General features: G+C 62.0%; 1 protein-coding gene across 7 annotated transcripts in view; it reads right to left on the reverse strand.

Annotated features, from left to right (window-relative positions):
• Positions 1–565: 565 nt before the first annotated feature.
• VDR (vitamin D receptor) overlaps positions 566–25,396 on the reverse strand; it is a 45,812-nt gene continuing 20,981 nt past the window's right edge. For 6 of the 7 annotated variants that reach the window (XM_089304091.1, XM_051850427.3, XM_089304089.1 and 3 more), the window contains 8 exons: positions 24,940–25,087; positions 17,021–17,151; positions 11,170–11,354; positions 10,925–11,033; positions 9,640–9,811; positions 4,740–4,891; positions 4,540–4,656; positions 566–1,679 (listed from right to left, as the gene is read on the reverse strand). In XM_089304091.1, the coding sequence (XP_089160217.1) occupies positions 1,420–1,679; positions 4,540–4,656; positions 4,740–4,891; positions 9,640–9,811; positions 10,925–11,033; positions 11,170–11,354; positions 17,021–17,151; positions 24,940–25,085 (1,272 nt within the window). In that variant the 5' untranslated portion in view covers positions 25,086–25,087 and the 3' untranslated portion in view covers positions 566–1,419. Of the gene's footprint in view, positions 1,680–4,539; positions 4,657–4,739; positions 4,892–9,639; positions 9,812–10,924; positions 11,034–11,169; positions 11,355–17,020; positions 17,152–18,731; positions 18,872–24,939; positions 25,088–25,396 lie in introns of those variants that run through there. The other variant, XM_089304094.1, reaches the window with a different exon arrangement.

The raw sequence follows: 25,396 nt of genomic DNA on the forward strand, positions 1-25,396 counted from the left end.
ACAGAGTGACTACCTCGGGACAGACACGGGCAGGAGCGCCTTCCCGTGCACGCGGCACCCTGGGCCCGTCAGCCACCTGCACCTGCTGCCCTGGGAAGGCCTCAGGTGCAGCCACACGCGTCTCGGGGCGGGACTGATGGACCCTGCTCCTCGGGGCCCACCTGAGAATGGGACCCCTCCTCTGCAGTTTGGGACGGTGCTGTCAGGCCCCTCAAACTGTCCCCACCAGAGGCGGCAGGGGGTGGTCAGGGCGGGGAGTCCTCAGGGAGCGTGCTCGCCCCCCGGGAGGTGCCCCAGGAAGGGCAGCTTCTTCACGGGTTTGCTCCAGTCTCTGCTCTCAGGGAGTCCCCGGTAGCACCCCACCCTCCCTCCCGGAATCTGTTGCCCCGCACTTGCTCCCGACCCCGCTCACACCTCAGCTTCCGGTTTGCAAGCGCCTTCTGCACACGCCCCCAGCCCCACCCAGCCCCACGTTCCCCTCCTGCACTGGGCTCCCAGGTGGGCGGCAGGGGCTGCGTCCCGAGCTCCGCCTGGTCAGAGCCTGGAGTAGGCAAGGCCGCGGGCAGAGCGGGGCAGACGTGTTTATTGATCAGCGTTGAACAAGGAGGAACCCGGCACTGATTCACATTGAGACAGAGGCTCGGAAGGGAGGTCCTTGTGTGGAAGCCGGGGCTCCCCGGGGGGCAGGGTTCTGGCCGCAGGGTGCACTTGCTCAGTGACCTCCAAGCTTCGAGTCCTGCAGCTGAACCTCAGCCAGGGGGTCTCCTTGGGCCCCTGGGCAGCAACCACGGTGGTAACTGACGCGAGGGCCGGGGGCGCTGCTCCCCTCTGTATCAGAACACAGCATAGACAGTGGCAGTGGTACGGCTTCCACAGGACGGCTGCTGCGGGGCCAAGTCTGCCCCAGGGGTCTCCAGAGTCTCCTGGTGGTGGCAGCCATGTCCCCCAACTGCCCCCCCAAGCAAGGAACGTCACAGGTTCAAGGGTCTCACCCAACTTCTCAGATGGCAGCCACCCACCACCTGGCCCCAGAGCCCTAGAGCAAGTGTCCAGACAACAGGGGTGGGAGGCCCTCGGCAGCCCTGCCCAGGTCAGGTGAGCACAGACGGGCAATGGGACGTGGTGGTGGTGACCCTCTGGCCGTTCGCTGTGGGGGTGACCCTCTGGCCGTTCGCTGTGGTGGTGACCGTCTGGCCGTTCGCTGTGGGGGTGACCGTCTGGCCGTTCGTTGTGGGGGTGACCCTCTGGCCGTTCGCTGTGGGGGCTCAGGAAGAGGGCCTGGGCGCGTTGTCATGCCTGCTGGATGCTCAGCCAGCACTTGCAGTCCCCTGCGGAGTGGGGCGTCTCCCTGGGCCTGTGGCAGGGCAGGGGTGGGAGGGGAGGAGTGGGGTGGGCTGCAGGGGCAGAGGGGGAGGGCGGTCAGGAGAGCTCATTGCCGAAGACCTCGAGCACCAGGGGCGTGAGCTTGGTGCTGCTCCCCGGCTGGAAGGACAGGCAGCGGTACTGCTTGGAGTGCTCCTCGTTGAGGCCGCGCAGGTCCGCCAGCTTCTGGATCATCTTGGCGTAGAGCTGGTGGCTGCCCGGCGGAGGGTGGCGGCAGCGGATGTAGGTCTGCAGCGTGTTGGACAGGCGGTCCTGGATGGCCTCCACCAGCCGGGTGTCCTGCACCCCGGGACGGTCTGGGCGTGGGGAGGGGGGCACAGGGCTCAGCCTGCAGCCCCCACTCTCCCTGCCTCGCCCCACCCAGCATTCTGTGGCCCCAGCCACACCTGCTGGAACCCACCGTCCTGTGCTTTGGGTCAAGTTCTACTTCCACCTCCACATCCTGTGCTCTGTCCATCAGTCCCTCTGTCCTGGAGCTCCGTCTCCACTCCCTGTCCCTCTGTCCTGGAGCTACGTCTCCACTCCCTGTCCATCTGTCCTGGAGCTACGTCACCACTCCCTGTCCCTCTGTCCATCTGTCCTGGAGCTCCGTCTCCACTCCCTGTCCCTCTGTCCTGGAGCTACGTCTCCACTCCCTGTCCATCTGTCCTGGAGCTCCGTCTCCACTCCCTGTCCCTTGTCCATCTGTCCTGGAGCTCTGTCTCCACTCCCTGTCCATCTGTCCATCTGTCCTGGAGCTCTGTCTCCACTCCTTGTCCCTCTGTCCTGGAGCTCCGTCTCCACTCCCTGTCCCTCTGTCCCTCTGTCCTGGAGCTCTGTCTCCACTCCCTGTCCCTTGTCTATCTGTCCTGGAGCTCTGTCTCCACTCCCTGTCCCTCTGTCCATCTGTCCTGGAGCTCCGTCTCCACTCCCTGTCCCTTGTCCATCTGTCCTGGAGCTCCATCTCCACTCCCTGTCCATCTGTCCATCTGTCCTGGAGCTCTGTCTCCACTCCCTGTCCCTTGTCCATCTGTCCTGGAGCTCCGTCTCCACTCCCTGTCCCTCTGTCCATCTGTCCTGGAGCTCCGTCTCCACTCCCTGTCCCTTGTCCATCTGTCCTGGAGCTCCATCTCCACTCCCTGTCCATCTGTCCCTCTGTCCTGGAGCTCTGTCTCCACTCTCTGTCCCTCTGTCCATCTGTCCTGGAGCTCCGTCTCCACTCCCTGTCTGTCCATCTGTCCTGGAGCTCTGTCTCCACTCCCTGTCCATCTGTCCCTCTGTCCTGGAGCTCCGTCTCCACTCCCTGTCCATCTGTCCATCTGTCCTGGAGCTCCGTCTCCACTCCCTGTCCCTTGTCCCTCTGTCCTGGAGCTCCGTCTCCACTCCCTGTCCATCTGTCCATCTGTCCTGGAGCTCTGTTTCCACTCCCTGTCCATCTGTCCTGGAGCTCCGTCTCCACTCCCTGTCCCTCTGTCCCTCTGTCCTGGAGCTCCGTCTCCACTCCTGTCCATCTGTCCATCTGTCCTGGAGCTCCGTCTCCACTCCCTGTCCATCTGTCCATCTGTCCTGGAGCTCCGTCTCCACTCCTGTCCATCTGTCCATCTGTCCTGGAGCTCCGTCTCCACTCCCTGTCCCTCTGTCCTGGAGCTCCGTCTCCACTCCCTGTCCCTCTGTCCATCTGTCCTGGAGCTCCGTGTCGCTCCCCCTCTTCGTGGAGGAACGACACAGGACCCTGCGCTGTTCTTTTGTCTGCTCGGCCCTCCCCGGGTTTGCTGCTGGTTCTTCCCGGGTTGGCTACCGTCCCTTCCACCTCCATGGAAGGGCGGTTCCCCCTGCCACTTTTCCCACTTCCGCGGGGGAGCGGCACACCGCCGGCCGGCTCTCTCGGGGGCTGCACAGGTGTTCCTTCAGATAGATGTTCCTGGTGCATGTTGTCTCTCTCCTCCTTTATAGTCCTCTTCCACCAATCCCAACTCTGCTACCCACACGCCGAGTACGCTGCTCTCCTCCAATCAGGAGCAGCATCAGCTCCTGCAGGTCATCACTCAAGTTTGCGAGAGGCAGCTGCGTAGAAGTTGTTACTCCCTTCTCAGTGCCATATTGTGGGAGAGCAGATGCATAGAATAAGTCTTAATTCCAGTAACAGTCTAGTCCGAGTTGCTCCCCACAGCTCCATCTCCACTCCCTATCCCTCTGTCCCTCTGTCCTGGAGCTCCATCTCCACTCCCTGTCCATCTGTCCTGGAGCTCCGTCGCCACTCCCTGTCCATCTGTCCTGGAGCTCCGTCTCCACTCCCTGTCCCTTGTCCCTCTGTCCTGGAGCTCCGTCTCCACTCCCTGTCCATCTGTCCCTCTGTCCTGGAGCTCCGTCTCCACTCCCTGTCCCTTGTCCCTCTGTCCTGGAGCTCCGTCTCCACTCCCTGTCCCTCTGTCCCTCTGTCCTGGAGCTCCGTCTCCACTCCCTGTCCCTCTGTCCGTCTGTCCTGGAGCTCCGTCTCCACTCCTGTCCATCTGTCCGTCTGTCCTGGAGCTCCGTCTCCACTCCTGTTCCTCTGTCCATCTGTCCTGGAGCTCCGTCTCCACTCCCTGTCTGTCCATCTGTCCTGGAGCTCCGTCTCCACTCCTGTCCATCTGTCCTGGAGCTCCGTCTCCACTCCCTGTCCATCTGTCCTGGAGCTCCGTCTCCACCAGGGTCCCCATCAGCCTCCCTCTGTCAGTCAGTTGTTGAACCGCAGCAGGAGCAGGTGCCTGCCCAGGCTGCCTGGGGCACGAGCCAGGGCCCAGCCTGGTGCCCGGTATCCGCCATAGCTGCGGGGCCTGGGGCTCCCCTCACTCTGACGCTGGGGCACGGAAGCTTCTTCCTCAGCCTTTTTCCCTCTCCCTGCCCAAACAAGCGGAAGAGGGGGGTCCAGGCGGTGCCACCCCCAGGCCCTGACTCTGAGGAGCTGCAGCCACAGGAAGCCCAGCCGGCTCCACAGAGAGCAGGCCCCGGTCTGGAGGACACCCAGGCCCACACAGGACCACCGAACCCGGCGCTTTGGCTCCTCGGTGACCTGCGGTCTCCACAGAGCAAAGCCGTGGTCTCAGGGGCCCTCAACACAGGCAGCAAAGCGGTGCCTGCCGTGGGCCTCTCCGCCTGGGGCCCTCTGTCCTGCCCGCTCCCCGCGGCCGGGCACACCTGGGGACACGATGCAGATGGCCATGAGCAGCACGTGCTCTTCCTCGTGCAGGTTCAGCTTCTTCAGCCCCACCTGGAACTTGATGAGGGGCTCGATCAACTCCAGACTGTGTCCAGCTGGGGGAGACAGGTGCGTGCTGCGGGCAGGTCTGGAGCCACCATGCCCCCCCCCCCCCCGGCCCTCCGTGGGCTGGACGCACCTCTGGTCACGTCGCTGATGTTGTACTTGTAGTCCTGGCTGCCGCAGTCCCAGGACATGTCGTCCGTGGTGAAGGACTGGTTGGAGCGCAGCATGATGACTTCGATGGCGCTGGACTTGAGCAGCACGATCTGGTCTTCGGAGGTGAGGTCCCTGAGGGGAGGGGCCGACACGACAGCTCAGTGCACCTGGAGCCCAGGTGACAGGTGAGCCCCAGAGCCGAGCAGCCGGGCCCCCCTGCGCGCCCACCCCAGCTCTGCAGGGCTCCCCTCCACACAGCCCCTGGCTGGGGCCGAGGTGGGAGCGGTGGCAGTAGGAGGGCAGGGCAGGCGGTGGGGCGGGTGTGGAGCCAGGCTGTGTTTCTGAGCACAAAGCCACTCATCAGCAGCCCACGGGAAAAGGGACACGCAGAGCCACTCCCCTCGGCGCCCCCAGCTCGTCCTGGGCTCTGATCCCCGGTCTGGCTGTTTGTGAGGGGCCTCCCGGGAAGCACACGCCGCTGGGACGAGAGCCTCCGTCTGAGTCGCCAGCGGGGCCTGCCTGAACACGGCCAGGAGGGGCAGACCCAGGCTCTCCCCTGCCGGCTTCTCCTCCTGACGGATACTCCAGAGAGCGGCCGCACGCATGCGCATCAGGACAGGCAGCCCTGATGGCTCCATGTCTGCTGGGATGGCCGCCCGCATCTGCATGGAGCAGCCCAGGTGTGGGAGCAGGCGGGGCCCCCTCCAGCGCCTGGCCTGACACTGCCTCCACGGGACGCAGCTGGAGCCGGGTGCTCGCGGCCCGCACGGTGCCGCAGTCCCGGAGCTGCGCTCGGCTGCGGGGACCGGAGTCTTGCCTCGTTTCCCAGGAAGAACGTCATGCGTGCCGACGCTCTCCCCTACCCTCAGTCCTCATTTTAACATAAAAACCGACCCCACCCCACTTGGGTTTAGCTCATCAGACAAGTAAACCATAGCTTCTCATACATCCCTGGACAAAACAGAAAAAATACAAAGGCAAAGAACAAGGGCTCAGAACGCGCCAAGCATGCGGCGCGCTCCCTGTCATCCGTCTGCGCAAACTCGCGTTCTGCAGCCCACTTCCTGTGTCAGTGAAACTCCCGCGGCCCACTCGCGGCGGGTGCGCACCTGACTCACCCCATCAGCCTCCCCTTCGCCTGTTTGTGGACGTTTTGGTCACTTGTCACCCCTCCCACCCAGAATAGTGCATGGTGTGTGAGTGTGGTGGCATGTACAGGCGTGGTGGACCGTGGTGGCATATTCAGGTGTGGCGAGTGTGATGTGTGTACAGGTGTGGCGAGTGTGATGTGTGTACAGGTGTGGCGGTGGGTACAGGTGTGGCGAGTGTGATGTGTGTACAGGTGTGGCGGTGGGTACAGGTGTGGCGAGTGTGATGTGTGTACAGGTGTGGCGAGTGTGATTTGGGTACAGGTGTGGCGGTGGGTACAGGTGTGGCGAGTGTGATTTGGGTACAGGTGTGGCGGTGGGTACAGGTGTGGCGAGTGTGATGTGGGTACAGGTGTGGCGAGTGTGATGTGTGTACAGGTGTGGTGAGTGTGATGTGTGTACAGGTGTGGCAGTGGGTACAGGTGTGGTATTGAGTGCATGGACGTGAGCACGGTGCTGAGTGCTGAGCCTGTGGCGCTTGGCAGAGATGTCAATGGCTTTGCCGCTTACCGTGACCTAGACAAGCCGCTGCCACAAAAGCAAAGCCACATGGACCCACAACCCCACCCACAGCCTGGAAACACAGGACACTGTAGGTACAGCCACAGCCGGAGCGGGGGACAGAGGTGGGTGGGAGGTGGCGCTCCAGAGGAACCCAGTATGACCACTCCCCATGCCAGCCAGGCGCTTCCTGGATTGTGAGCCCCTGCTGGGTCCCTGGGCTGTGGCTGGGTTGTGCTGCCCCGTCCTCCCCACCCAACCAGGGCTGTGGCCCTGTGGTAGGGGAGTTGCTCCCTGTGTACGCCCCCCAGGAGGCAGGGACGGTGTCATGGCCACGCCTAGGCCCAGTGCCAGAGGGCTGAGCAGAGGGGAGAAGCCCCGGGAATGCATGTACAGGGGCCACCACTGCCCCCTTTGCCAGCCTCTCCCATGGCACCAGCTACTCCAGGGACCTGTGTGGGGCAGCCCAAGGGCTGGGCACAAGCAGGAGCACAGCCACAGCAGCCATCGCCCTCCCCACGCCGGGGCCCGCCCACAGCAGCGAGAGCAAAGTGTGGTCGCAGCAGAAGCCGGGCAGGCCCCGAGCAGCCACACCAGGAGCTTCTGCAGCCACCACAGGCACAGCTGCCCCAGGAGGGCTCACTCCACACGTGTCCATCACTTCCTGTCTATTGGTCAGTCACAGTGCAAGAGGGGACCTCGTAAACTCTGAGGACAAGGGAACCGAAAGAGATTTATTTAGGTAGAAAAAATGTTTAACTCTATGCACAGGAGGAGTCTATAGAGATCATGAAAAGTGAACATGAAAACGCTGTGCACATTTGAAAAATGATTTTTGGGCAAAAACATCTTTTAATTCCCTGCAATTCTTGAAGTCTCTATGTGCATTAATTCCATGGCAATGGAACATATCAATTTTAGAGAGAAGGAGGGTGCAGAAACACATAGCTGTAGACACAGTGGTCTCACCACATATCCACAAGGAAGGTACAGATACACTCAGATACAGACACATGGTCTCACCATGTATCCGCAGGGAGGGTGTAGATACATTCAGATGTCGACACAAGTTACACCATGTAACCACAAGGAGGGTGTAGATACACTCAGATGCAGACACAAGTTACACCATGTAACCACAAGGAGGGTGTAGATACACTCAGATGCAGACACAAGTTCTCACCTTGTACCCACAGGGAGGGAGTAGATATACTCAGACGCAGACACACGGTCTCACCACATATCCACAGGGAGGGTGTAGGTACACTCAGGTGCAGACACAGGTTCTCACCATGTGCCCACAGTCAGGTGTAGATACACTCAAATGCAGACACAGGTTCTCACCATGTGCCCACAATGAGGGTGCAGGTACACTCAGATACAGAAACAGGTTCTTACCAAGTATCCACAGGGAGGGTGTAGATACACCCAGATACAAACACAGGTTCTCATCACATACCCACAATGAGGGTGTAGGTACACCCAGATATACATACATGGTCTCACCATGTATCCTCAGTGAGGGTGTAGGTACACTCAGGTGCAGACACAGGTTCTCACTATGTATCCACAGTCAGGGTGTAGATACACTCAGGTGCAGAAACGGTCTCACCACGTACCCACCGTGAGAGTGTAGATACACTCAGATGCAGACACAGGTTCTCACCGTGTGCCCACAGTCAGGGTGTAGATATACTCAGATACAGACACAAGTTCTCACCATGTCTCCACAGTCAGGGTGCAGATACACTCAGATGCAGATACACGGTCTCACCACGTACCCACAGTGAGGGTGTAGGTACACTCAGGTGCAGACACAGGTTCTCACTATGTATCCACAGTCAGGGTGTAGATACACTCAGATGCAGACACAGATTCTCACCACATATCCACAAGGAGGGTGTAGATACACTCAGATACAGACACACGGTCTCACCACATATCCACAGGGAGGGTGTATATACACTCAGATACAGACATAGGTTCTCACCACCTATCCACAGTGAGGGTGTAGATACACTCAGATGCAGAAACAGAATCACCACATACCCACAGTGAGCATGTAGGTACACTCAGATACAGACACAGTCTCACCACATATCCACAGTCAGGGTGTAGATAACACTCAGACGCAGATACACGGTCTCACCACATATCCACAGTCAGGGTGTAGATACACAGATACAGACACACAGTGTCACCACATATCCATAGTCAGGGTGTAGATACACTCAGATGCAGACACACAGTCTCACCACAGTCAGGGTGTAGATACACTCAGATGCAGAAACAGAATCACCACATACCCACCGTGAGGGTGTAGATACACTCAGATGCAGACACACAGTCTCACCACATATCCATAGTCAGGGTGTAGATACACTCAGATGCAGACACAGAATCACCACATACCCACAGTGAGGGTGTAGGTACACTCAGATGCAGACACACAGTCTCACCACATATCCATAGTCAGGGTGTAGATACACTCAGATGCAGACAAGGTTCTCACCACGTATCCACAGTCAGGGTGTAGATACACTCAGATGCAGACACAGAATCACCACATACCCACAGTGAGGGTGTAGATAGACTCAGATGCAGACACACGGTCTCACCACGTACCCACCGTGAGGGTGTAGGTACACTCAGGTGCAGACACACAGTCTCACTAGGTATGTACTGAAAGTAACAACAGTCTACTGGTTTAAGAATATCAACACCACCTGCATGGTTAAATAGAAGCTTCACACACCACTGCCAACAGGAGAACACTGGACTAAAAAGTGGAACTCCTCTGAGTGACCTCACTCACGCGCCTGCTGGCTTGGAAAAGACCAGGTCACGGCCACCGCTGCCACGTGTCCTCTGGCTTCCTGCACTGCTCCCTGTCTCCTCTCTGTCAGGTTTTCTGGCTCAAGACTGTGTGCAGAGGCATCAGCAGGCCGCAGTTAGAGGCACAGTCTGGGGGTGAGGTCCGCTGTGGACGCGCCAAGGGGCTGGCTCCAGCTCCAGGAAGGAGCCCCTGGTGGCCACCGAGATGCTCGGGGCTTTCCCTCCATCTCAGGCATGGGGAGGGGTCATGTTCCCAACAGGCCCTGGAGCCAGCAGGGAGGCCTGCACTTCTGGACACACAGATATGGGCTGGCTTGAGTCTGGTCAGCGGCAGTGGACTGGGGGCCCCAGGCCACGGGTCCTGAACCCTGCTCCAGGCATGACGGAGCCTCTCACCTGAACCCTGGGATCATCTTGGCAAAGCCGATGACCTTCTGGATACTGTAGCTGACCAGGTCTGCCAGGTGGGGCAACATGGAGAGATGCGACAGGTCCAGCGTCACCGAAGGGTCATCTGAATCTTCCTGGTCCTGCTCCAGGCTGGAGAGGCTGGACGGCTCCATCAGCTCTGGGGAAGTGGAGGGAAGAGGAGGAGCTCACCCCGCATGCGTCACGGAGGCGCCGGGGTCTGCGTGGGTGTGGGGGGAACCAGATGTGTGCACTCAGGGACCACAGCGATGCCGCTCATGGACAACAGGAGCCAGGCGAGCATCCAGGTGCCCCAGGTACACACCCGTGACACAGCCGGGCGCAGGTGTGTCGGGATCGCAAGAGGTCTGCAGGGTGTCACGGAAAACACACAGGATGGAAAAACCATGCACGACTTGAAGAAACGTTTGCACCAAAATCAGTATCTTTCCTTCTATTTCCCACGAATGTTGTGGGAACTCTCCAGGGAAGACCTTCCAGCATCTATCCATGATAAGCATCTTCTAAAATGAAAAGCGCTAACTTGTGCACACAGACACTGAGTGCGTCACAGCTGGGGTTCACGCCCCCTGTCAGTCAGCTGTAAGTGGCGTCACTCCAGCTGGCACGGAGCTGCCGAGACGCGGAAGGGGGACTTGGATGGCAGTGGGGAAGGGCAGGAGTGGGTGCAGAATTAGCACAGGGGGCCCACACCAGAATCTGGGGGTGGGGATCTTGCTGGCACTGACCCCTCCCATCTGTCCACCCATGAAGCTTCATCTGCCGCCTCTGTCCAGGCCGTGCTGGGACCCCATCCACCCATCCTGGTCCCAGCACTGGGGCCGCAGGTGGCGGATCTGGGGCTCAGCTTGCTTGGAGTGAGGGCTTTCTCCATCCCCATCCTCCTAACAACCCCTGGTGTGGGACAGCAGGGCCAGTTGAGGGGCGGAGGGAGAACAGGGCAGGTGGCAGGGTGAGTGGTCAAGGGGTGTGAGAGGAAGAGCCGTCTCCCACGTGCAGGTGGCAGGGCCCAGACTGGGGGTGCTGCAAGGGGCTACTCCAAATGCCCCCTCCCAGGGGACTTGGGGACAAAACACTCTCACAAGGAGCCAGGAGAGCTCCAGGGAACGGCCATGGGCAGAACCTGGCCCCACAGAAGGGGCCTGGGCGAGAGGCGGACCCTAGCCTGGCCTCCTCCCAGCACAGGCCTGGGGCACGTTCCCCCACCCCGGCCAGTGCACTGGGCTGGGCTCTCGCAGGGGGCCCTGGGTACCTGAGAAGGAACTGAGGTGGTCTGAGCCCGAGCAGCAGGAGTCCCCGGAGCAGCTGGGTGTGGGCTTCCACGGGTGGCTCTGTCCACGCTCCGCCTCGCGGATCGGAGGCTGCAGGGAGACACGGGGTCTCAACTCTCCCATCTCCAGGGAGGCCCATGGGCCAGGGCTGTCCAGTGCTCCAGGGCCAGGAACCTGCCAGGCTGGGCCCCACCCCCACCCCGCTCCTGCTGCCGGCAGCACACACCCGGAACTGGCAGAAGTCGGCATAGGTAGGGTCGTAGGTCTTGTGGTGGGCGTCCAGCAGGATGGCAATGATGCGCTGCTGCTCGTCGGACAGCCTGGGCCGCAGACTGTCCCTCAGGGCCTCCTCCTCCTTCCGCTTCAGGATCATCTCCCGCTTCCGCTGCACCTCCTCATCCGTCAGGATGACTGCGGGAGGGGTGGGAAGCGCGGGCAGTCGGCGACCGCCTGGGCCCGCACAGGCATGCGGGGGACCTGGGGGTCTCCAGGTGAGAGGCAGGCGCCTGGGAGAAGAGGCAGAGCCCAGGCCAGGCAGGAAGGCCCCTTCCCAAGCACAGACTTCAGGAGGTGGGGACCGCAGGCCCCTGGGACGGGCTCAGCACACACGCCCGCCCTTTCTTGCTCCTTCCTCTAAATGGTGCAGGCGTGTGCGTGTGCGCACGTGGGTGCACGTGAGTGTACAGCGGCAGCCCCGTCTGGAAGGCTGGGCCGTGCTCGGATGGGAGGCTGTGCAGAGCTCCCTGCAGTGCCCAGCCCGCTCCCCAGGTCCCACCCACACCCACCCACACAGGACGCGGCGCCTGCCTGCGGGCACAGCAGCCCCTCCCCCGCCGGCCTGGCCTCGGCATTTCTGCCCAAGGCGGTGCCCGCATGCTGCCGTCTCTGGCCCCAGCAGGCCTCGGAGGCTGCCTGCCCGGCTGTGCCGGGAGCGGGTGCCCAGGCCTCGACTTGCAGCTGCTCGCTCTGAGGCGCTGCCAGTGCTCTGCCCACAGAAGCGAGGCTTTCCCAAGAGCAGCAGCAGGAGCCAGAGCCCCACGCTGGGTCCCGGAGCTTCGGCAAAGGCCGACAGGGCCCGGACCTCATGCAGGGGAGCACGGGAGAGTCAGAGTGTGTGTGCACGTCCAGAGCCTCGGGCAGAAGGAAACGGGGCTGGCAGCCAGAGACGCAGGGTTCCCCCAGCTGGAGGCAGGCCGGTGCAGGAGCCTGACCTGGCTGCCCCAGAGCCGCCGGCCATCCGCCCCCGGGGTCTTGGCCCCCAAGGGCATCTTCCTGGAGGAGGGGCTGCGCTGGGGCTGTGGTGGCTGGGCTGGGTGTGGAGGGTGCTCAGAAGCCCTTCCCGGCTCCTGCCCACTTGCCACAGCCAGGTCACAGCCTCCCAGACCCTTGGACGCAGCCTCCCACCTTGGGCACGTGGCGTTGGCCTGTGCACGCAGCCAGCTCTGTCTCCACGCAGGCCGAGCCCCTGCGCCAGGCTGCCTCCCTCGGCTGAGTGAGATCTGGCCTCCCTGATCTGCGCGGGGCGCCCCCTCTCTGCCTGCTGCACAGCTTCCCTGTTCACTGGGCACCTGGGCGTCTCCCGCTTGAGATATCCAGGGTTAGCCAAGGGTTCAGAGCCCGGAATGTGCTTAAGAAGCCGAGATAAGGGCCACTGAGCTGTATGGGCCCGCCCTAGGTGTGCATCTCCCCCCAGGAGCCGGGCACTGTGGTGCCCACGTCAGGAGTCACCAGCGATGGATACAATGTAGCAGGCACCACACTGACCACTGCCCACACCCTCACCAACCTGGTTACTGCCAACAACCCGCAAGGCAGGTGCTGCCATCGGCTTCACACATCTCACCCGGCCACACAGCCAGCAGACTGGGTCAGGCTGGCTCTGGAGTCAATGGGGCTAGCCACTGCGCTGTACTGCCTGGGTGGGACTCCAGCCTCAGCCTCAGAGTGCTGACGCCCAAGTGCTGCTGCCCAATTCCAGGAGCTCCTAAGTGACCGGAGTCACCTTGTGACCTCGTCCTTCCCATCCCTGGCCTCAAACCACCCCCGCTCCCACAGGGCTGCAGAACAAACGCTGAGCCGTGCCCATCTCTACCACGGGTCAGGGGCTGTCCACGGCCGGTGCTGTCGCCACCCAGCAAAGGCTGCCTAAAGGCTATTCCTTCCCAGGGACAGACACGAACACTCACTGCCACACGCAGAAAGGGACCTGTCTGGGGGTGGAAAGCTGTTCACCAGCATGAGGGTAAACAGGCCCGAAAGGGTGCTGGGTGGGCTCCCGGGTGGACGGAGCGTGAGCTCTGGGCCCTGACACTGGAAAGCTCCAGGGCTGCTCCGCAGCTTCCTACGCCTGCGGAGCTGCTGGCCCAGGCTGGAGTGGTTCTGGGCAGCTGTCCCCATGCCACACACGGCCCTGCCTCTGCGAAGTCAAGATCTGCTCAAAAGTGATTTGCAGACCCTCAAGATGCCCGTGGCAGCCCGAGTGATGGCGGAGGGTAGGAACAGTCCTGCTGCGGAGTGTCCCTTGGGGGAAGGCTGGGACCACCTGCAGAGCTCCTGGGGAATGGGCAGGACTCTGGGCTGCTTCCAAGGCTCTACCTTATTTTCTGCGGGAGCTCTGATTTCTTTAGGCCCCTGTCACACACAGGCTAGTGTCTACCTTCCCAGCCGACATAAGGACTGGCAGGGTCACGAGTGACAGCCATTTTCAGATGTGACAGAAACACACTGCTGCAGAGACCAGGGCAAGGTGCAGAGACACCAAGGAGCAGACACTCGCGCAAAACACACTCACTGAGCACCTGCTGCACAGCAGATTCTGTGGGGCACTGAGAAGACACACACCCAGGAAAACACCAAACAGGCTGACACGACAGGCAGTCCCTGTGCAGGATGGGGTAGGGAACAGGCTGACATGACAGGCAGCTCTGTGCAGGATGGGGTAACAAACAGGCTGACACAACAGGCAGCTCCCCCTGTACAGGATGGGGTAGGGAACAGGCTGACATGACAGGCAGCTCTGTGCAGGATGGGGTAACAAACAGGCTGACAAAACAGGCAGCTCCCCCTGTACAGGATGGAGTAGGAAAGGCTGATATGACTAGAAGCTCCTGTTCAAGATGGAGTAACAAACAGGCTGACACAACAGGCAGCTCCCCCTGTGCAGGATGGGGTAGGAAATAGGCTGACATGACAGGCACCCCACCCTGCTCAGGACAGGGTAGCAAACAGGCTGACACAACAGGCAGCTCCTCCTGTGCAGGATAGGGTAGCAAACAGGCTGACACAACAGGCAGCTCCTGTGCAGGATGGGGTAGGGAACAGGCTGATGTGACAGGTGGCTCCCCCTGTGCAGGATGGGGTAGGGAACAGGCTGACGTGACAGGTGGCTCCCCCTGTGCAGGATGGGGTAGGGAACAGGCTGACATGACAGGTGGCTCCCCCTGTGCAGGATGGGGTAGGGAACAGGCTGATGTGACAGGTGGCTCCCCCTGTGCAGGATGGGGTAGGGAACAGGCTGATGTGACAGGCAGCTCTGTGCAGGATGGGGTAGGGAACAGGCTGACGTGACAGGCGGCTCTCCCTGTGCAGGACAGGGTAGCACAATCAACAAGCATAACATCAATGATGATGTTTCTTAGATTCCCAGAGCATAAACCCAACGAAGACCTGGGGACAGAAACGCAGCCCCCTTGGAACAAAGCCATCCGCACCCCTGCAAATGCACTAGGCCTGCCCTAGCGTGGAGCCCAAAGACCTGGCTTTGGGAGCCTGGTATTTCACTCCCTCCACTACTGAAAAACACTGCATTCACACACTTGGGCACTGTGACAATCCCAGGAGACATGCGTGTGCCAGACATAGGACCAGCATGCAGGAGGTGGGCACAGCCGCCCCGTCCATGCTCCCCCTTCCCTCCCTCGGCCTCCTGCTCTCTGAGGTTTCACACGTGCTGAGACTCGATTGTCTCTGGGAGCCCAGGACTCAGGGATGACAGCCAGCCCAGGTGAACGGCAAGCAGCCCCGGGGTTTGGAGCAGGGAATCGGGCCTGGCCACCCTGGCCACTCCTCCCACATCTGGGCCAACCAGAGGTCAGTCTGCTTAGTCGGCCCTCCTTTCAGGGCAGGGGACAGAACCCAGTGAGGCCACCCTGAGGGTTCAGTTGCAAGGGCAAGGCCCGGCTCAGCCCTGCTCCCTGTACCTGCGACACAACCACGGCAGGGGACAGACAGCGAGGCTGGGGGGGCACATGGTGAGGCTAATGGGGGGGACAGCAAGGCTGGGGGGACAGTGAGACTGGTGGTGGGGACAGTGAGGCTGGTGGGGGGCACATGGTGAGGCTGGTGGGCGGGACAGCAAGGCTGGGGGGACAGTGAGGCTGGTGGGGGGGACAGTGAGGCTGGTGGGGGGCAGACAGTGAGGCTGGTGGGCGGGGACAGACAGTGAGGCTGGTGGGGCAGACAGTGAGGCTGGTGGGGACAGTGAGGCTGGTGGGTGGGGACAGACAATGAGACTGGTAGGGGACAGTGAGACTGGGGGGAACAGTGAGGCCAGTGGGGAGCAGTGAGGCTGGGGGGGACAGTGAGGCTTGGGGGGACAGTGAGGCTGGTGGGTGGGGACAGTGAGGCTGGTGGGGCAGACAGTGAGACTGGGGGGAACAGTGAGGCCAGTGGGGAGCAGTGAGGCTGGGGGGGACAGTGAGGCTGGTGGGGGACAGACAGTGAGGCTGGTGGGTATAGTGAGGCTGGTGGGGGACAGTGAGGCTGGTGGGGGACAGACAGTGAGGCTGGTGGGTACAGTGAGGCTGGTGGGGGACAGTGAAGCTGGGGGGGACAGTGAGGCTGGGGGGGACAGTGAGGCTGGTGGGGGGACAGACAGTGAGGCTGGTGGGGGACACAGTCAGGCTGGTGGGGGACACAGTGAGGCTGGTGGGGGACAGTGAGGCCAGTGGGGAGCAGTGAGGCTGGGGGGGGGACAGTGAGGCTGGTGGGGAGCACAGTGAGGCTGGCAGGGGATACACGGTGAGGTTGGTGGGATGGCCTCCTCCCTCTCCCTCTCCCTCTCCCTCACCCCCGCTCTCTGTTTCCCTCTGCCTCTTAACCACTGCCCCCCCCCCCCGAGGCATAGGACAGGGACTTTTGGACACCCGTGAGCCAGGCCCTGTCTGGACCCTTGCTCAGTCCTCTCCTGCATCCCTACTGGGGGCCCTACACCTCTCTTGGTCACCAGGCTCCTGCCCTGCAGAGGCCACAGCCAGAGCCCAGGGCACCTCATTACTCACGCCCACCCCAGGGCCTCTCATCACTCACGTCCACCCCAGGGCCTCACTGGAGCCAGACCCTGCTCCCGGGCCTGAGCCCCTACCTGCTCACTGTCTCGGCGACAAGGCAGGAGTGGGCAAGGCAGGCAGGGACAGGGCTGTCCAGGCCTGTGTGGCCTGTGGGGTGAGGAGGGACATGGGCTGGACTCCTCCTCCTGTGCTGACCGCACTGTTGCTGGCAGCTGGCCTCCATGCTGCCTGTGTTCCCAGAAACAGACGGTTTTTCCCAGTAAGGAAAGCTCCCCCCGGGCCCCGCCCTGTCCTCACCGCAGGAGGCCCCTGAGCACTTGAGACTCCTCAGGCCTGACCTAGGGCCAGGAGCGGGAGCAGAGCAGGGGCATCTCCCGAAGTCTGCGGCTGTTTTGGTTCCCAGACAACTGCTCTGGGCTCTGAGGCCAAGCACAGGTACGGCTGGAAGCAGCAGCCAGCATGGCCCTGGAGAACCTTCCACCACAGGGACTGCAGAGGAAGCTCTGTGGGGTCGCCTCTGCCCCCTACTCTAGGGGTCAGGGGTCAGAGGTCAGTCCTCAGATCTGCTCGGGCCCGGGTGCCCCACCTGCTGTCCCTCCCAGCTTAGCCCTCTCATCCAGCCCTAACCCTGGAGCCGGGAAGACCAGGGAGTTCTGGAGTGAGGTCACTCCTAGGCCGCTGCCCTGCTCATCCTCCTTGGGGGCCTCCTGGGGGCCCAACTGACCCCAGCAAGGCCCAGAGGGAGGGGCTGGCAGACTCTTCTGTCCCACCCCCCAACCCTCCACTCACACTCCTTCATCATGCCGATGTCCACACAGCGCTTCAGCCTGCAGGCCTGGCAGTGGCGCCGGTTGTCCTTGGTGATGCGGCAGTCCCCGCTGAAGGGGCAGGTAAACAGCGCCTTCCGCTTCATGCTGCGCCTGGGAGACAGCAGGGCTGGCCTGGGTCGGGGCTCCGGGCCTGTGTCTCACAGCGCCTGGCTGCGGGGGCCATCTGTCCGTGGGGACTTCAGGTCTCCGCTTCCCCTCAGCCGGGCTGAGTCTCTCCACGGCCCATGCCTTCTGGGAGGCAGGGGAAGCTAGGTCCCCAGGGACAGAAAGCAGCAAGATCTCTTGGGAGGGAGCCGGCCCCCGACCCAGTACCAGGGCTGGCCTCCAATCTGACGGCCTCTCCTGCTGCAGCCCCCAGCCCCCTCTCAGGGAAGGCCTCGCTTTCGTGTCCCAGGGCAGATGACAGCCGAAGCTGGGGACAGCAACTTCCAAGGGGCTGTTGGCCTCAGAAGCAGCGCCAGCTCCTTCCCACGGCAGACACGGGTTCAGATCCCCACTGAAGGCAATGCAGTGCTCAGGCTCACGAAGACACACACGGGGCAGCCGCTCTCAGCCTTCCTCTGACAGAGGAGCAGGAGGGCTGCACTGACTGAGCCACGGATGGAGGAGGCACAGCTGCGGACTTGAGCCCTTCCCGACTCGCCGCGTCACAGGCGGCACTGCCAACCCAGCCAGAGCGGCAGAGTGAGGCTAACAGTCGGGATCCCGTAGGGGTCTGAGGCTCAGCTCTGAGCTCCATGGTGTTCTCCAGGCCCAGAAGCCCTGGGCCCACAGCACCAGAGGCCGGGGAGTGCCTGCTGCTGGTCTCGGGGCTCTCCAGTGCCGCCCCCGTCCCCCGGGCGCAGGAGGCCCAGTGTAGGGAGGGGCAGCGCCAGGCTGTCAGGGGTGGCTCAGGGCCTAGTCTAGCTGGCCCCCGGCAGGCCTGCCCAGCACAAAGCACTCAGACTACACGCAGGCCTGGGCCACCTGGGGTCAACACGAAGCCGCTCACCTCTCACCCTTAAGCTCGCCGCAGCTTTCCTGAGGGGCAGCAGAGCCTGGAAGCCCATCCCGGAAACCAGCCTTGGTCTGGGCACGGCGCCTGCAAGCCCAGGGCAGGCGGGTGGGGCAGGGAGGCAGGCCTCTCCTCCGCTTCCCCTGTGGTCCTCGGGGGGCCTCCACTGTCACCACAAACACTCACTGCTCCAAACCAAGACCACAGCCTAATTCAGAGCAATCCCTCACTGCCACAGCGGCTCCGCCCTCTCATCCACAGCCTGGCCTGGCCCCTGGGACCACGGGCACTCCCCAGAGAGGCAGGCCCAGGACCCCTCAGAAGCCCTCAGCCCCAGCCAGGCCGGGCTCCCGGGCCTGCTCAGACCCTCAGGACTACCAGCAGAGACAACAGGAGGGCCCTCCAGAGTGGGGGGTGGGTGGCACACAGGGAGAAACCCCCGGGCTGCAGCGTGAGGCCCAAGGGGGCCGAGAAGGGCACTCAGGGCCAGGCCCGGGCACATGCCGAGGGGCATGGGATGGAGGTGCCCTGTTCTGCCGCCTGCACCCCGCCAGGCCTGGGCCCTCCTACCCTGCAGGCTTCACCTCAGCTGAGAGATGAAAAAGGCAGCTAAAAACGGAGCTCTTAAATTATTATTAATTTAATAACCCAGCGCCAGGGCAAGAAGCTCTCTCACCAGCTCCCACAGCCAGAAGGGCCCTTCCTGGAACCCAGCTCCCGAGCTGCACTTTCAGGCCTGTCCAGGCCGAGGTGGCGTTAGTGGGCATGGTCCTACTGGCCCAGAGGCCCTGTCCCCCCCGGCTTTCCTGCCCTCCTCCAGCACTGGGAGGCCCCGTGGAGGCCAGGCCCCACTGCTGGGCCTGAGCCCTGTGGTCCTGGACAGCCCATCACACCCAGCTCAGGAGGGGCAGGGGCGGGCGCCCAGCTAAATATAGATGCAGTTTCTAGAAAGCCGGGGTGAGAGAGGACACTGACCGTCGCTTGTGCCAGAGACCAAGTCATCTAAACATGCAGGAGACAGAAAGCTGACAGCAGTGCCAAGTGCTGGGGCCAGGGCCTCCCCAGGAAAGCAGCGAGGGGCCAGGGCCTCCCCTGGAGACCAGCGAGGAGCCAGGGTCTCCAAGAAGACCCAGAGAGGGGCCAGGGCCTTCCCAGAAGACCAGCGAGGAGCCAGGGTCTCCAAGAAGACCCAGAGAGGGGCCAGAGCCTTCCCAGAAGACCAGCAAGGGGCCAGGGCCTCCCGGGAGACCAGCAAGGAGCCAGGGTCTCCAAGAAGACCAGTGAGGGGCCAAGGCCTCCCAGGAGACCAGCAAGGGGCCAGGGTCTCCCAGAAGACCAGCAAGGGGCCAGTGTCTCCCAGGAGACCACTGAGGGGCCAGGGCCTTCCCAGGAGAGCAGTGAGGGGCCAGGGCCTTCCCAGGAGAGCAGCAAGAAGCCAAGGTCTCCCAGAAGACCAGTGAGGGGCCAGTGTCTCCCAGAAGACCAGCGAGGGGCCAGTGTCTCCCAGGAGACCACTGAGGGGCCAGAGCCTCCCCAGGAGACCAGCGAGGGGCCAGGGCCTCCCCAGTAGGCTGGCAAGGGGCAAAGGCATCAGCAGGGACAGGAGCACCATCCCCAGGAGGCCAACATGGGGTCAGGGGCCTCCCAGGGCTCTGGCCGCACTGCGCTGAGAGGCCAGTGCCTGGGCAGAAATGGGAGCTGGATGCCTGGTGACCTGTGTGAGGGACAGAAGTGGTGACCACGGCCTAGCAGGAGCCCAGTGTGGAGGTGTACATCTTAAATACAGATCATGGCTGTTTGCTATAAACCAACAAAGCAGACGAAGGTAAAAGACAAGCCAACGCCACCCAACAGGGCCACACGCAGGCTCCTAGCAGCTGGCTTTAAACAGCCTGGGAGCAAGCCTAGTGTGGCAGAGTGTGTCCGGCACAGAGAGGGCCACCTGGCCGCGTGCCCCCAGGTGCTGACCATACAGGCCTTGGTGCGAGCTGCCTCCAGGAGCTTGCACCCTGGGTACCCGAGGCCAAGGGCAGCTCTGGCTGCTCTGTCCAGAGAAGCCAAAGACTGGGCCCAAATGCCCATCCATGAAGGCTGAGTTCACTGTGCCAGGCTCTCCATCACCACAATTGTGAAACAGAGGCAGCGGTGGCTGTACAACTGTTGTTAGCAGTGCTGGCCCTGCGGTGCACCGGTTAAGCCACCACCTGCAATGCCTGCATCTTGTATTGGCGCTCCGGAGTCCTGGCTACTGGGTGCTTCTGACCCAGCTCGCTGCTGGTGCACTCAGGAGGCAGCAGGTGATGGCCCGAGACCTTGGGCTCCTGCCACCCACTGGGGAGACCTGGATGGAGTTCCAGGCTCCTGACTTCAGCCTGGCCCAGCCTTGGCCATTGAGACTATTTGGGGAGTGAACCAGGGGATGAAGGATCTCCGTCTCTCCCTCTCTCTCTGTCACTCTGCCTTTCAAACAAATAGTAAGTGAAAAGCTTAGAAGGAAGGGAGCAAGGGAGAGAGGGAGGAGGAAGGAACGGGTGCTCTGTCAGATGACAGCTGGATGCAGAGGAATGATGACTCCACATCCTCGCGTGTGTGACCTTTCACAAAACGTGTAACTTATTTGAAAGGCAAAGTGACAGAAACAAAGAGAAGGAGAGATAGACAGAGAAGCAGACACATCTTCCATCCACTGGTTTACTCTCCAGATGGCCACAGGCTGCAGCATGCTGACGCCTGGGTCCCAGAACTCCACTGGGGTTGCCCTTGTGGGCGGCAGGGGCCCACGTCCTTGAGCCCTCACTGCTGCCTCCCAAATGCGTGAGCAGGGAGCTGGACCAGAAGCACTGGGCATCCGGGACTGGGGCTGGCGCTCTGATCCAGGACGCGGGTGTCTCAGCGCTGGCTCCACCTCCTTTCCTGTGCAGTGAGCCTGCTGGCCGGGGAGCCCCCAGGAGGGGTGCAGAGCTGCCTGTGGGGAGTGGCACGCTCTGCCTCCGTGCTTTGACTGTTTGCTGCATTGTCTGAGCCCACAGGCAAACATTATTTTGTGAAATGTCCACCCCACTAGAAAACCAGAGGGAAATACAGGCTTTGATGGATCCTTCCGTGTTTAAGTCCTGATGCACAACCTGGGCAGTTACTTAGCCTCCCTAGGCCTATACAACAGAACAGCCCTGACGACAGGGCACTGTGGACGGCAAAGGCACTCAGGGGAGGGAGGGGCGGGGGCCCGGGCGCAGACGCCACGTCTCACACCTGCTCTCGGGTCAGGGTGTGGCTTGCATGCTGTTGCTCCTCAGCCCAGGGCAAACCTCCCCCCTGCCCCCGCGCAGTCCCAGGGGCCGAGGAACCCTGACTGGCAGGAGACCCTTGGCCCAGCCCTTCTTCTCTGCTGCCTGCTGCTCGGGGGTCCCAGGGTGGCAAAGGGGAGGGAAGGAATGCCTGTCCCCGGGAGCAGAGGCACCGCAGGTGCTGCGCCACCCACCCACAAAAACGGTCTTGTCCCCTGCAGACCCCAGCCCCACAACCACCTTCCAGAACGGTCCACCCCCACTCTGCAGCGGCAGCAAAAGGCACAGGGAGTTGAGTGGTTCTCGCCATGTCACACAGCCTGGAACTAGGGTCTGACTCAGCGCATCCGGTCCTCATCACAAGCCACCGACTCTCCATCCATGCTGGGGCACCAACCAAAACTGTGGGGCTGTGAGGCGCCTGGATGCGCGCAGAGAGGGTTCTGGGAGAGCTGAGGCTGAGCCACGCATGACGTCCTCAGGACACAAAGCAAGGGCCCAAGGACACGTGAGGTCTCTGAGCCCTTGCACTTGTCCTCGGGCAGATCCCCGGCCTCCTCCACCCAGCACCTCTCTTGTCCACCACGGGAGACGCGCCTCACCCCTCCCGCTGCTGCTGGCCTGGCACAGGCTTCCTCCTGGCCACTCCTCAGCCGTGCCCTGAGCCGCACACGCCCTCGCGGCCTCTCAGCTCCTGGCACTTTGATCCTCTGGGCACCTCTGCCCGACTTCTCTGCCTCCCTTCCTGTCCAGAGTCTGCGAGAGGTCCACACACAGCCTGCTGATGCCCCTCACGATCCTCAACCTCCCCACGCCACCCTGTGCTCCCTGCACCCCTAAGACCCATCCTTACAGGGTCTGGGGGCTCACAGCTGACACACGAGGTGCAGGCAGGAGGAAGGCAGCACGGAGCAGCAGACAGAAGATGCACCACCGGAGGGCCTGTGGGAGGAGCTGACCAGCAGCGGCCTCTCGTCCCCGGCCAGAGCAACGGGACAGTGGTCTCTTTCCCCTTCCTTCCTCCCTGGGGCCCGACTGAGTCTTGGGCTTGCCGGCTGACCACAGTGGCTCCCGGGCCACTCGAATGGTTGAACTAACGGTCAAGCATAATGGCCAGGCCCCAGGGCCCAACAGGAAGCAGTGTTTCCGAGAACCACCGCCGAGGGCCTCGCCCCTGCACGGCATGCACTTGCCACCTCACGCCAGAGCACCAAGGCCACCGTCCCGGGACCCGAGTTCCACTGACAGAAGGAACAGCAGGGTCCTCCAGCCATGGGGCAGGGGCAGGGAGGACCCGCGGGACCCGCGGGGGTTCTAGGTGCATGGTGGCCGCGGAAGCTGGGCTGGCGGGCACTGAGCGCCACTCCAGGGACACGGCTCATCACCAGCGGCCCATGCGTTTCCTGCTCAGCTGTGCCGACCGCTCCCGTCTTGGTGTCGGGGGACTGCGGTGAATCCTGACACTGCCAGCAACAGTCATGAGAGCGTGAAAGCAGGGCCGTCGCTGCCCCGCTCGTCTGCCCGGAAATGGCCTCAGGCGTGCTGCAGGGGGCAGAGTCCACAAACAATGAGGATCAGCTCTGTGTGTGCTGTGTGTGCTGTGTCTGTGTGTGCTGTGTGTGTGTGCTGTGTGTTGTGTGTGCCGTGTGTGCTGTGTGTCTGTGTATCCCATGTGTGCTGTGTGTGTGCTATGTGTGCTGTGTGTACTGTGTATGCTGTGTGTACGCTGTGTGTCTGTGTATGCAAACCTGTGTGCTGTGTGTGTGCTGTGTGTCCTGTGTGTGCTGTATGTGTGTGCTGTGTGTGTTGTGTGTGCTGTGTGTGCCGTGTGTGCTGTGTGTCCCATGTGTGCTGTGTGTACTGTGTATGCTGTGTGTCCTGTGTGTCTGTTTATGCAAACCTGTGCGCTGTATGTGTGTGCTGTGTCTGTGTGCTGTGTGTGTGTTGTGTGTGCTATGTGTGCTGTGTGTGCTGTGTGTCCCATGTGTGCTGTGTGTGTGCTGTGTGTGCTGTGTGTACGCTGTATGTCCTGTGTGTCTGTGTATGCAAACCTGTGTGCTGTGTGTGTGTGTGTCCCATGTGTGCTGTGTGTACTGTGTATGCTGTGTGTCCTGTGTGTCTGTGTATGCAAACCTGTGAGCTGTATGTGTGTGCTGTGTGTCCTGTGTGTGCTGTATGTGTGTGCTGTGTGTGTTGTGTGTGCTATGTGTGCCGTGTGTGCTGTGTGTCCCATGTGTGCTGTGTGTGTGCTGTGTGTGCTGTGTGTACTCTGTATGTCCTGTGTGTCTGTGTATGCAAACCTGTGTGCTGTGTGTGCAAACCTGTGTGCTGTGTGTGTGTGCTGTGTCTGTGTGTGTGCTGTGTCTCTGTGTGTGTGCTGTGCATCTGTATGTCTGTGCACGTCTGTGTGTGTGTGCTGTGCCTGTGTGTCTGCCTCTGTGTGTGTCTGTTCATGTTTATCTCTGAGTGTGTCTGTATGTGTCTGTGCACGTGTCTCTGTGTGTCTATCTCTGCGTGTGATTGCTTATTTTTATAGATCAAACAAAATCTGAGCCAAACCACAGACTTGCTGGTTCCTGAGAAGGTGCAGTTGGCTCAGTCCCCAGGACAGGAACAGTGAAAACACTGGGCAGACGGAGGGCAGGGGACAGAGGCAGCTCCTGCCCCAGTGCCCAGCCTTGCAGACTGTGGCTGTGGGTGTGTAGGGAGGGGCCGCCCTGTACCCACACCGCAGGTTTCTGGCACGCGCACGGGCAATGCCATCTCCCACACCTGGCCTTGGGCACGACTCATCCTCCGTCTCCCAGTCTTCACATAGCTGTCTCCTGGGGACCCAGCCCCGCAGCGTGATGAGGGCGGCAACCACAGGGGCACTGGAGGGATCTGGGGAACTGGCGACTCCAATTCCCCAGATCGACAAGCAGCCAGCTACACATCTGGGGCAGGAGGCTGGGGGGGGGGGGGGTGAGGCATGGACTCGGCGAACCAACCCAGCGGCCACAGAGAGCCCCACGCAGCCAGCTGCCAGACAGCAGCGCCCAGGTCACGGCTCCCCTTCAGGCCTGGGAAGCAGTGAGCGAGGGCGGCTGCTGGTTGCTGAGACCTGCGACTCCCACAGGGCACAGCTCCACCCAGGCACTGGCCCCGCACACTCAGAAGACGTTTACCGCCATCTGCGTTCCAAACACCGTGGCACCCACGTGCGACACCTCCTCAGCCCTCACGCCAGCTGTGTGGGTGGGACACTGACACAAGCACACGCGACTGAGAGGTCACAGCGGCACCCCCGCCTGTCTTAGGCTGGGGTCTCCCTTTGGCCCCCGCAGCACTCTCCCACACGGGCTGGGACCCAGGCTGTCGGGGAGAAGCTGGCAGAGCACAGGGTGGGAGGGTGGGGCCAGCCCTACCGGGATCCTGAGCTCGTGAGGCCTGGGGCTTCCGTGGGGCACTGGGAGGGCAGAGCTCAGGTGAGCGACGTCCCGCGGAGCCCAGGATGAGAGAAGCGAGCCCTGGTCAGGAGCCTGCGGCTCCCGTGACACGACACCCCAGGGCGCCCTCCCGGGAGAACCTGCCCCCCAGCCCTGGTGTTGGCCTCACCTGAAGAAGCCCTTGCAGCCCTCACAGGTCATGGCGTTGAAGTGGAAGCCGGTGGCCCGGTCACCGCACACCCCACAGATCCGTGGCACATTCCGGTCGAAGTCGCCAGGGTCAGGCAGGGAAGTGCTAGCTGCCACGGCCTCCATCCCTGCAGGAACCAGGCCAGGGCCGCATCAGGCAGTCAGGCGGGGCTGGCAGGAGGCCCTCCTGGTGCAGCCCTCACCTACCGCCCTCCCGCCCAGTCACTCGGACACTGCACCTCAGGCTCCTCTGGGCCGGGCATCCAGGTCCCAGAGTACGCCCACGCGTGTCGGTGCTGACGGCCCTCGGGACAGACCTGACCTGGCCGGCAGCTCTGCCCTGCCCTGTGTGAGGCAAGAGCCTCATCCCCCACTCAGAGCCCCCCCCCATCTCACACGGGGGCTTCTGTGCCTGGCCAGAGCACCCAGCCTTCGCC

Source organism: Oryctolagus cuniculus, chromosome 9, assembly GCF_051225735.1.
Source record: "Oryctolagus cuniculus isolate XC-2025 breed Fujian yellow rabbit chromosome 9, ASM5122573v1, whole genome shotgun sequence".
In the NCBI taxonomy this organism is placed as follows: Eukaryota; Metazoa; Chordata; class Mammalia; order Lagomorpha; family Leporidae; genus Oryctolagus; species Oryctolagus cuniculus.